The sequence below is a fragment of the Jaculus jaculus genome, chromosome 7 (assembly GCF_020740685.1).
Source record: "Jaculus jaculus isolate mJacJac1 chromosome 7, mJacJac1.mat.Y.cur, whole genome shotgun sequence".
Taxonomy (NCBI): domain Eukaryota; kingdom Metazoa; phylum Chordata; class Mammalia; order Rodentia; family Dipodidae; genus Jaculus; species Jaculus jaculus.
In genome coordinates, this window is record NC_059108.1 from 27,080,112 (window position 1) to 27,092,811 (window position 12,700).

The following is a 12,700-nucleotide window of genomic DNA, read 5'->3' on the forward strand; positions in this document are numbered from 1 at the left end:
TTAATTTTCTTTATTTATTTGAAAGTGACAGACAGAGAGAGAGAGGCAGATAGAGAGAGAGAATAGGCGCTCCAGGGCCTCCAGCCACTGCAAACAAACTCCAGACGCGTGCACTTCCTTCTGGAGGTTAACGTGGGTCCTGGGGAATCAAGCCTCAAACTGGGGTCCTGCTTCACAGGCAAGCACCTAACTGCTAAGCCATCTCTCCAGCCCAATTTTATATGATATTTTTGATAGTCAATTATTAAATTGTTGTTTGTTTGTTACAACAAATTCTATTCTGTGGGTTTTTGTCCAAACAAATGATCCCTCAGTTTTTCCCAAAATACCTAGTAGATACATAAGCTATTGAATGGCAACTGTCTTTCACATTTGTTTCCTATGGGGTTTTTAAGAGTTCAGAGTATTACACATTAAACTGATATCTCAGAATGAACTAATATGTCTAGCAGGATATTGAAGCAGAAATTAATTAAGCTTTCATTTTTCCATTGACTTAGCCAATTGATAAAATGCTTGTAATAATTAATTTATTACATCGTATTTTCTTCATAAAACAGTACTGGGGATAAGTTTTGACTATTATTTTCATGTCTTTCATTGATTTTGTTATGCTACTGCTTGCCATTAGGTGGCGATAGATGGTCATATCAGAAATAGACAAAAAGAAGTCTAGACAAATTACCACATTGAAGGCTTTGGAAATTTATTTTTCCAACAATATTTGAGTTTTCTACATTGAAAAACTTAAGATATATTATATAGTTAATTTTAACAAATATTTTATTTATTTGAGAGAGAGAATGAGGCAGATAGAAAAAGAGAATGGGTATGCTAGGGCCTCTAGTCATTGCAAATGCACTCCAGACACATGCACTACCTTGTATATTTGACTTCATGTGGGTCCTGGGGAATTGCGCCTGAGTCCTTTGGCTTTGCTGGCAAGTGCCTTAACTGCCAAGCCATCTCTCCAGCCCTAGTTAATGGTTTTTGAGATAGGGTCTTGCTGTATGGCCTGGGACACTGCATAGTCCAAGCTTGTTCTGAACGTGCTATCCCCCTGCCTCAGCCTTTCCAGTGTGGTGGTTACATGTGGGTGCCATCACATCTGGCTTATATATACTTATTTTTTCAACTTATTACCGAGTATATATATATATACATCTTACATATTTTTTAAAAAATTAGTTCTGTTTATGTTTCAAGGGCAGAATTCACTTTAGCATCTGTTAGTCATGGACTCTTTCCCAGAAAGATGTCCATATCATTTTCCTAAAGCTGAGCCCAGTCCACAGTCCATCTGGTTTTGTAGTGACAAATACATGAAAGTTCATATCTATTCTGTTAATAGACTTATGAACTTCATGGGCTACCATTTATACGTCATCTAAAGCTCTTCTGACATGGTTGGTAACGTGTTTGTCTTGCATGTACGAGGCCCTGGCTTTGATCCTCAGCTCTGCATAAACCAGGTGTGATAGTGTACACACCTGTAATCCCAGGGCTCAGGAGTTGAAGGCAGAAGGTCATTCTTGGATACCTGCTGAGCTGAGGCCAGTCTGGGCTACTGCTCAAGAAAAAAAGGGAAAAGTTTATGATGGCTTTGGTGATACACATTTTCTCAGGAGACTGTTTTATAGTTGCGACTGGGAGTAGAAGCTTACATGAGTTTGTGTGCCCTGTAAACCTTGACTGAGGGTCGAGCAGGCATCAGGTGCAGGTACCACATGCCTGGAACGTAGTGTAGGACACACTGCTCTGTCCTGCAGGCCTTGAGTCTACCTCTCAATTTCATTTTAACTTTTGAAACAGAGTCTTAGGCTGACCTTGATCCCATGAACCTGTGATCCTCCTGCCTCAGCTTCCTGAGTGCTAGGATGACAAGTGTGTACCACCAAGTCCTGCTTGTGTCTGCAGTTAATGGCTTTATCACCATCATTCTCTAGCAGCGGGTGTGTGCAGATCAGAACCTCTGAAGGGGCTTCCCTGTTTGTTTCATGTTCACTACTGTTGATGATGTTCAGTACTGTTTTGTGTAGAACTGTATTATCATTCTCTTTTCTCTTATCCCTCTTGCCTAATATTTTAAGATTCAATGTATTTTTTATTTTATTTATTTATTTGGTTTTAAAATTATTTTTGATTTTTTGAGGTAGGGTCTCACTCTGGTCCAGGCTGACCTGGAATTAACTCTGTAGTCTCAGGGTGGCCTTGAACTCATGGCGATCCTCCTACCTCTGCCTCCCAAGTGCTGGGATTAAAGGTGTGCACCACCACACCTGGCTTTGAGTTTATTTTTTTAAAGGCTATATTCTTATATCCCCTCATCCCTGTTCAATGTCTTTTTCAATCCACCTTTCATATACTGCATTTTTCTTATTCTTAAAATGTTTTATGTGCCATTGAATAGCTCTTATGAACATAGTTTCCTCTGGCTCACTTAATGGAATATTTTTTCATATCACTGCTTTCAAGTATTAGGTGTGTAATTTATACATAAGTTAGAACTCTATAAACTGTGTAAGTCTTAAGCAAAAGAGAATTATTATAAAGATTTGTTTTTAGAGCATTAAATACCAGTTATCAACAGCAGAATGTTAAGTGTTCTATATCAAGTACATATATATTTTTTCCTACCAGTATAGATTGTGTATTAATTATGAGATTTTAACTTTCAGTGCTTTCACATAATTTTTCTCCTCCCATATGTAGCGTAGAAGAGCAGTGGACCTTAATGTTAAAATCTTGGACTTGAGCAGCACATTTCTCATGGGAACCAATTTTCCCAACAAGATTGAGAAACATCTCTTACCAGAACACATTTGCCACAACTTTGCACGAGACGGGAATCATGTAATAATTGATGGTCTACATGCAGAAGCCGCAGATGACTTGGTATGACTCTTCCTGGACACCAAACAATGTGTGATGGTGCTGTTCTAACCAAAAATTCATTAGCAATCTATTACTATCCTTACAAATCTTTGTGTTGCTGAGACCTGAAAATTCAACTTGTAACATCAATAATTCCAAAAGTGCAGTGTATAATGAAAAGGGTTGAAACTCATGTCTCTTAAAAAACTCCACCTTAGAATATATTGTAAATAATAATAAATTGACCTTGAAGATCACGGAAATTTTTTCAGTCCCTACTTCCCCTGGTTAAAGGTGCTTTATGGTTACAGAGACAAAAGCTATGATTGAAGGTTTGTCTCAATGGGTCTTGAAATGTACCACCCGTATCCTGTCAAGTGCATTGTCGTATTCCATACTATTCTATGTCTAGAAGCTTGTAGACCTGGTCTGAGCTGTTCCTCTCACAACTATGGCTCTTGCCAGATAAAGTGGTGAGAACTGGCCTGTGTGCTATCATGTAAATGTTCCATCAAGGCATTTAGATCTTTTACTATTCTTCCTTTCACTTTTCAAATATAGGTGCGAGAAGCTGCTTACAAAATATTTCTTTATCCCAGTGCTGATCAGTTGAAATGTTTAGAAGAATTGCTCAGGAGTAGAGATCTTCTGGCAAACTTAGTGGGATATTCCACCTTTTCCCACAGGGCTCTCCAGGGAACCATTGCTCAGAACCCAGGTAAGCTGTTTTACCCAGTTTTTAAAATTTTTTCCAAGGCAGGGTCTCACCCTAGCCCAGGCTGACCTGGAATTCACTCTGTATTCTCAGGGTAGCCTTGAACTCATGGCGATCCTCCTACCTCTGCCTCTAGAGTGCCTGGATTAAAGGTATGTACCACCACGCCTGGCTCCTTTACCCAAGTTTTAAAAACAGACTGAGAGTTTTATGAAAGGGAACTTTATTTATTTATTTCTTTAGGCAGTGCTGGGAATCAACCCCAAGGAACTATACTCCCAGCCCTGAATTTCTGATTGCAAGTAGCTAAAAGAAATTATTTTAAACATTTTGTTTTAATATTTTGTATTTCTTTCTTCTTTCTTTCTTTCTTTCTTTTTTTTTTTTTTTTTTTTTTTTTTGGTTTTTCGAGGTAGGGTCTCACTCTAGCCCAGGCTGACCTGGGATTCACTAGGGAGTCTCAGGGTGGTCTTGAACTCACGGCGATCCTCCTACCTCTGCCTCCCGAGTGCTGGGATTAAAGGCGTGCGCCACCACGCCCAGCTATTGTATTTATTTCTTTATTTGACAGAGAAAGAAGGAGTGAGAGGAGAGAGAGAGAGAATGGGTACACCAGGGCTTCCAACCACTGTAAACGAACTACAGGTGCTTGTGCCCCCTTGTGTATCTAGCTAACGTGGGTCCTGGGGAATCGAACCTGGGTCCTTTGGCTTTGCAGGTAAATGCCTTAATCATAAGCCATCCCTCAAGCCCTAAGATAAATTCTTTTGATAAGAATCATCTTTAAATAGAGCTAGTAATTTGGTATATATCATACTTTCTAGCAAAGGCATTTTATTTCATGTGTATATTGAGAATAACTCATATCTAAGTTTTCATTTATTGCTAATTTAAATTAGTTACTTTCTAACTCAGCTACTTTCTATGTCTTGGGTCATCATATTGGTTGGAATAAGGGTGAGAGGATAAAACATCAAATTGCTTACTGAGGCCAGGGTTAAGTACAGGCTAGGTCATAAATGTACAGTACTCTGAGCCCCTTTCAGAGGCAGAACTACATGGGAAGGTTTGTGCTAGGTGGCAGAAGTACCTTTTTATGAGTTTGCAATAAACTTGCTTTGTACTGTGCTGAGGTCCTTACGATTTAAGGCTTTTAAGAGATGTTCCACAAAGCTGTCATTTAAATGTATATAGTCTTCATCAAAGGCACTTTAACATTATAGATATCATTTAGGCAGTGAATCAGGTAGTGAGGACAGTCGGGGAGCTTAGAGTCAAGATGTACCTAAGAGGTCAAAGGGACAAGACTTGGAGTGGGTAGAGAGGGAGGAGGATAGGAATAGGGCACACTGGGCAGACTCTGCATGGGGAAGAGCTTCCATTCGTCAGTCTTTGTTGCTTTCATGCACATCCCTTCTTTCCCTTTATACCTTCCCAGTCTTAACTTCTCTTTCATAATTGACATTTTTCTTGACCTTTTATAGTCTTGTTAGGCTATAGGTTTCATATAGTTTTTTTTTTCCTAAATGATTGTATATGAATGTAATATGATATACATGTCTTTCTAAATGTTTTTCTCTAGTAGCTATTAAACATCAGTTATTAGCAACTGCCATACACATAGATAATGTACCATGATCATAATCCCCTCCTCTCACCTTCCCTTTGCTCTCTCCTCTATCTTCCCTCCCTTGAGTCTCCTCTTCTTTCCAACCACTCACTCTTCTATTTTGATGTCAGCCTTTTTTTCCCTCCAATTATATAGGTCTTGTGTAGGTAGCATAAGCCACTGTGAGGTCATGAATGCCATGGCCACTTTGTGTGGATTGCAAAGCACTTTCCCCTTCTTTTGGCTCCTGCATTCTTTTTACTACCTTTTCCATAGTGGTCCCTGAGCTTTGGAGAGTGTGATAAAGATGTCTCACTTAGTGCTGAACACTCCACTGTCACTTCTCAGCACTTAACTACTTGGCAGCCTTGTGAAGTAGGAATTGGCTACTGGGGGTGTATTGCTAGAATGTGGCAGAGATGTGTATACAGATGTTGTAGTGAGAGCCAGTGTACTATCTTCTCCCTTTTTACCTACTTGATTTTCTCTCTCTTTTTTTTTTTGTTTATTTTTATTTATTTGCGGGTGAGAGGGAGAGAAAGAGGGAGAGGGAGAGAGAGAGAGAGAATGGGCATGCCAGGGTCTCCAGCCACTGCAAATGAACTCCAGATGTGTGCGCCCCCTTGTGCATCTGGCTAACGTGGGTCCTGGGAAATTGAGCCTTGAACCAGGGTCCCTATAGGCTTCATAGGCAAGTGCTTAACCACTAAGTCATCTCTCCAGCCCTCCTACTTGATTTTCATTGCTTGGGTCAGCAAATTTTTCTGAGTGCCTGTCCTTTGTCAGATATGTTCCTAGGTCCTAGAAACAAGTCAGTCTAGTGGATAGATGGGAATAGCTGCTTCATGCAGTTTGCATTCTTGGGAGGAAGGCTGTGCAAAGCAAGGTCCATTGTGGGGTGTGTTGTTTAATACTAATCAGAAAGGTGTAGAAAGGTGAAGTAGGGAAGAGACATGGCATGTGAGTTGTAATGGTGTTGCAGTTGCCAGACAAGCTTATGCAGCCTATCATGTGTGAGCAGAGTTCTGATGGAGTGGTGGTTTGGATCAGATGTCTTCTACTGACTCATGTGTTCTGAATGCTTGGAGGCAACATGGGAGGTGGAGCCTTGCTGGAAGAGATGTGTTTCTGGGGTGTGCTTCATGGTATTATAGCCCAGCTCCCTTCTTGCCAGAGCTCAGCAAACTCACTGCTTTCTGCTAGCTGCTATCCAGACGTGATGTTCAGCCTTTGCTTTACCATCCTTTCCCTGCCATGACAGAACCCTTTCCTCCCATGAGCTGCTTTCGCGAGCTGTCTTGTCCCAGAAACCCAGAGGTATCCACAACAGAAAATTGGTATGAGAGGAGTGGAGTTATTGCTGCTAGAAACCTCACTGTGGTGGCTTTTGGTCTTTTGGAACTGATATGAGGGAGGGATGTGAAAGGATTTGAAACCCTGGACTAAGAGCTGCCTTGTGGTGCTCTAAGCAGAGCCTAATGGGCCATCTGGTCAGAGTTGAAAGACCCAAATGCAGAAAGAACTGAAAACTATGGAGGCTTGGTTTGTGAATTGAAAATGAATGTTGTCCAGATTGGGCTACAGGCAGTTTGCGTGAGAGGCTGGTTGTGGCCTTCCTGTATCCTAAGAACTTAAATAAAAGCTAAATTTAAAAGTAATGGACTGGTGTGTTTGGCAGAACATAAAACAGAAGGATATGAAAGATAAATGTTGGCACAGAAAGAAATGAAAGTTTCAGGTCAAAGACTGAAGCTGAGTTCCAGGGCTTTGTTGGAGACTTTACCACCATTGAGATTCAGCCAGCTGTTCTGCATTGAGAAAAAAGAAAGAATGCTGACTGTTTTGAAAGGAAAGCCCTGAAGGATGAATGCTGAGGGAGGTTTCCTGCTCTTCAGAGTTGGCTTTATTTCCCCCTGGGTTAACAAAGTTGGTAGCTCACCTGGTACTAGTTTTGGATTTGACTTGTGTTTTTTTGAAGATGGCCCCTAGGTGATGTGGAGCAGAGTCATAGTCCCTTAATAGAGTCCATGATTGGCCATGGCATGGATGACTGTAGAATGCAGTAGAGGCCCTAGCATGTTGACGATGCCAGGACAGAAAGATGCGTGTTCTGGCCTGGGTGGATCCACCAAGCAAGCAAGTAGCATGGCTGGACAGGGGCGGAGGGTGGGGAGGGGCAGTGAAATTTGAAGCCTTTTGGAGTATTTCGTCAGGGGTTCCAGATGCCAGACGTGGAGCTACAGGATTTGTTGTATCCCCTGCTTGTTTTAGGCGTTGCAGTTTTCAGTCTTTCCTTGCAATGCCTTCTTTTTGCAGAGGGAATATTTACTCTGTTCCATCATGTGCATGCAACTTGTGTTTTGATTTTACAGACTCACAGCTAAGGGACTGTTTCAGATGAGACTTTGGACTTTTATTAAACAGTGTTGAGGTTGGTAAAGACCATGGGTACTTTTAAAGTTGGACTGAATGCATTTTACATCATGAAATGGCTTTGAGTCAATAGGGGCCAGGGACAGAATGTGGTGGTTTAAATCAGATGTCCAAAATAGGCTCATGTGTTTTGAGTGCTTGGGCTCTAGCTGGTGGAAGCTTGGAAGGTGGGGTCCTTGCTGAGGAGACGTGTTGCTAGGAGCGAGCTTTGGAGTGTTACAACCTAGCTCTCCCTTGCCAGATTTGAGCTCACTCTGCTGCCGTTTCTACCTGCTGTGGCAGAGGTGATGTCCAGCGTCTTCTCGACCATGCTTTCCCTGTCAAGATGGAACTTCCTCTCAGAACTAACCCAAAATATACCCTTTCCTCCCATTAGCTGCTCTTGGCCAGGTGTTTGGCCAGGTGTTTGTCCCAGCAACAGAAGGTACAAAAGATGGGTACCAGAATAAGTCTGAAGCCTCTTAGGGACAAGATGCAAGCAGCGTCAAAATCTCAAGGCAGACATGTGTTTGGTGTATTTTAAGAAAGCTGAGAGGACAAAGTGGGGTAGGCGAGGGCAGAGCAGGAAGGGGTGAAAAGGAACATGATGATGAGGGGCTATGTGATAGAGGACCCTGACCCAGTGAGATGAGAAGGCTTTGGGTAGTTTGGGAAGGGAATGAAGTGATCTGATCTGCATTGTAATGAGACATTGTAGTGCCCATTGTGACACCAGACTGTACTGGGCAAGATGAGCAGAGGTTACTTAGAGATTATTTTGTAAACAGAAACAATGGCATTTGACTAGGGTGGAAGCATTTCAGTGGGTCTCTGGCACCAACTTCTGGATTCATGGCATTTTGAAGAGAGCACCATCTCCCCAGCCCTACATTCAGTTTTGTTAAATGTGACTTTTCTTCACTTATAGCTAGAAAAACACAATAAATGACTGTTAATAAAATATGGTTTATTTGAGGATGGTTGTACATGGTAGCTGGAATGACAAGCTGAAGTGAGCTTTCAAGAGCAGAACAATTTTGTCTTTTTGCAGTTTCTGATGCCATGTAACTTGGCACACAAGCTGGTGTCTTCAGGCAGTCTGTCTGAGGCTTGTTAAGTATGAAAGTGGCAAGAAACCCTATGGCTTTGTGGTTTAGGTTAACCCCTGTTATTTCCTTAGCCTTTTATTTTACTCAGAAAGGAGATAAAGAGAGGGTAAGAATCTTAAATCTATATAAAAAATCATCTGGAAAATATAAAAACAGTGTTTGTGGCCAACTAAAATGTTTATGAAAGCTCTGTACACATTTGTCAATCAGAAAGTACTAAGTGAAAAAAGCACACACGAAATAACTCTTTCATGGGAAATAATAGTCAAGCTGTCACTCGTGGATTTATAAGTTCTGCTAACTTTAGCTGAAGCACATTAATAGGCACTTAAAATTCTATTACAATTTAAAATTTTCAAGTTTCTGATTTTTGTTTTCATTTGGTAAGTTGTTCTGTAGTTGTATATAAAAATAGTTACATAGTAGGGCTAGAGTGATGGTTCAGTGGTTAAAGGAACTTGCTTGCAAAGTCAGCTGGCCCAGGTTTGAATCCCCAGTACCTATGTGAAGCCAGATGCACAAAGTGTTGCATGCATCTGGAGTTTGTAATGGCAAGAGGCCCTGACACATCCATATACCTACCTACATATGCTCTCAAGTAATTAAATATAAATAATAAAAAATGCTACGTAGCTGGGCCTGGTGGCACACACCTTTAGTCCGAGCCCTAGGAAGGCAGAGATAGTAGGATCACTGTGAGTTCATGCTCAGCCTGGCACTATAGGGTAAGTTCCAAGTTAGCTGGTGTAGAGTGAGCCCCAACTTGAAAAAAGGTGGATTTTTTTGTTTGTTTGTTTATTTTTATTTGTTTGAGAGAGACAGAAAGAGGCAGATGGAGAGAATGGTCATACCAGGGCCTCCAGCCACTGCAAACAAACTCCAGATGTGTGCACGCCCTTGTGCATCTGTCTAATGTGGGTCCTGGGGAATCGAGCCTCACACCAGGGTCCTTAGGTTTCACAGACAAGCACACTTAACCGCTAAGCCATCTCTCCAGCCCAAGTTACCTAGTAAATATTGCTTTTATAAATTTAAGTTTTGGTAAATCATATTTCTAAACTTTACTGATATTTATTTAAGAGAGAGATAAAAGAGAGCGAGGGAAAAAAGAGAAGAGACAGTGAATGTGTGAAGTGGGTGTGTACAGGGCACTCCAGGGCCTTTTGCTATTGCAAACAAACTCCAGATGCATGCTTCAGGTTGTACATCTGGCTTTATGTGGGTGCTGGGAAATCTAACCCTGGCCAGTAGGTTTTGCAAGCAAACACCTTTAAGTGCTGAACCATTTCCCCAATCCTATTTATATTTTTATTATAGTATATTTGTTCTTAAAAAGTTAATTGCCGGGCATGATGGTGCATGTCTTTAACCTAGCACTTGGGAGGCGGAGATAGGAGGATCGGTGTGAGTTCAAGGCCACCCTGAGACTCCATAGTGAATTCCAGATCAGCCTGAGCTGAGTGAAACCCTACTCAAAAAAAGAAATTGTCTATGTATTTGCAAAGAGAGAGAGAAAGAAGGGAATGGATTCACCAGGGCCTCTAGCCAGTCAGTGCAGGTGGACTCCAGGTGTATGTGACACTTTGGGCATCTGGCTTTCTGTGGGTACTGGGGATGGGTCCTTAGTCTTTGCAGGAACGTGCCTTAACTGCTAAGCCATCTCTTCAGCCCATTAGTATATGTCTGTTATACAAAGTGATAGGTTTCATAATGATTTTCTTTTCTTCTTCTTCTTCTTCTTTTTTTTTTTTTTTGGTTTTTTCGAAGTAGAGTCTCACTTTAAAGTCTGGCCTGGAATTCACTATGTAGTCTTAGGATGGCCATGAACTCATGGAGATCCTCCTACCTCTTCCTCCCAAATGCTGGGATTAAAGATGTGCACCACCATGCCCAGCTTCATAATGTTTTCCTAAAACAATACTTTTAATATTTTATTTATTTATTTGAGAGAAAGAGAAAGGGCATCCCAGGGCCTGTAGCTGCTGAAAATGAACTCCAGACACATGTGCCACCTTGTACATCTGGCTTACGTGAGTCCTGGGGAATTAAACTCAGGCCATCAGGGTTTGCAAACAAGTGCCTTTAACCCCTGAGCCATCTCTCCAGCCCAATAATGATTTTTTAAAGTATATTATGTATGTTTACCATATTTATTCCTTATTACCCTTTCCTGTCTCCCTTCTCTCTTCCTGCTGGTCCCCTTCCTCTTCCCAAATAGTTTCCTGTGGCAGTTTGAATGAAATGTGCCCCCCTTGGCCTGTGTGTTTTAACTTGGTTCTCAGCTGATGGCAGTTTGGGGTAGTTGGAGGAGGAGCCTTGCAGGAGAAGGTGTGTCATTGGGGGTGGACCTTAAGGTCTAGTCCATGGGGTGTTCAGAGTTAGCTCACTCCTACTGCGTCCTCCCCACTGATGGGGAGATGTGACCTAGGTTTTCTGCTCAGGCCTGCCATGCTTTCTCTATCATGATAAAACTTTCTCTTGAGACTGTAATCTGCTCCTTTTGGCCAGATGTTTTGTCTCAGCAACAAGACTACATTCCCCCATGTGTCTTTCTGTGTGTGTGTGTGTGTGTGTGTGTGTGTGCGCGCGCGCGCACGCGCGCACATATATGTAAGTTTGTAAAATGTAGGCCCTTCATGAGGGAAAGCATATTTGTGTTTATGAATCTTAACTTACTTTGCTTGATATGACCTCTGATTCGATCCATTTTCCTGCAGATGGCATAATTTCATTCTTTATGGCTGAATAAAATCCATTGAGTAGATGTTCCCCATCTGCTCATCTGTTGATGGACACCTAGGTGATTGCCATAACTTGGCTATTGTATGCAGGCTGTGTCTGTAGTATGTTGACATGGGTTCCTTTGGATCTGTGATGAGTGTGGTATAGCTGGATTGTATGGTATTTTCATTTTAGATTTTTTCCGGATGAGGTGGCACACGCCTTTAATCCCAGAATTTGGTAGGCAGAGGTAGGAGGATTGCCCAGCGTGGGTTCGAGGCCACCCTGTGAATACACAGTAATTTCCAGGTCAGCCTGGCTAGAGTGAGCACTTACCTTGTAAAACCAAAATAAATAAATAAATAAATAAATAAACAAACAAGTAAATAAAATCAATTTTAGATTTTTGAGGAACCTCCACACTGATATCCAATAGTGGGTGAACCAGTTTACATTCACACCAGCAATAACAAAGTGTTCTTTTTCTCCCCACACCCTTGCCAGAATTTGTTAGTGCTTTTTTTTTTTTAAATTTTTATTTATTTATTTGAGAGCGATAGACACAGAGAGAAAGACAGAGAGAGGGAGAGAGAGAGAATGGGGGCGCCAGGGCTTCCAGCCTCTGCAAACGAACTCCAGACGTGTGCGCCCCCTTGTGCATCTGGCTAACGTGGGACCTGGGGAACCGAGCCTTGAATCGGGGTCCTTAGGCTTCACAGGCAAGCACTTAACCGCTAAGCCATCTCTCCAGCCCTGCTTTTTTTTTTTTTTTTAAATATTTTTTACTGACAACTTCCGTAATTACAGACAATAACCCATGGTAATTCCCTCCCTCCCCCCACTTTCCCCTTTGAAACTCCACTCTCCATCATACCCTTACCCCTTCTCAATCAGTGTCTCTCTCTCTTTTATCTATCTATCTATCTATCTATCTATCTATCTATCTATCTATCTGTCTGTCTATCTATCCATCTATCTATCTATTATTGACAACACAACTTCTATATTTACAGACAACAAACCATGGTATTTCCCTCCTCTCCTCTCCCCCACTTTCTCCTTCATAGCCCTGCTTTCTGTCATATTGTTTTTTGTGCTTTTTAATTTGTTTTGTTTATTTTTATTTATTTATTTGAGAGAGACAGAGAAAGAAAAAGGCAAAGAGAGAGAGAAAGAAAGAGAGAGAGAGGGAGAATGGGTGCACCAGGGCCTTCACCACTGCAAACAAACTCCAGATGTGTGCGCCCCCTGTGCATCTGG

The 12,700-nt window shown here is 41.6% G+C and overlaps 1 protein-coding gene across 2 annotated transcripts in view; it reads left to right on the top strand.

Moving 5' to 3' along the window:
• LOC101607406 (mitochondrial intermediate peptidase) overlaps positions 1–12,700 on the top strand; it is a 158,005-nt gene that overhangs the window by 28,097 nt on the left and 117,208 nt on the right. For both annotated transcript variants that reach the window (XM_004670524.2, XM_045154713.1), the window contains 2 exons: positions 2,713–2,895; positions 3,436–3,592. In XM_004670524.2, coding sequence (XP_004670581.2) covers positions 2,713–2,895; positions 3,436–3,592 — 340 coding nt within the window. The remainder of the gene's footprint in view (positions 1–2,712; positions 2,896–3,435; positions 3,593–12,700) is intronic.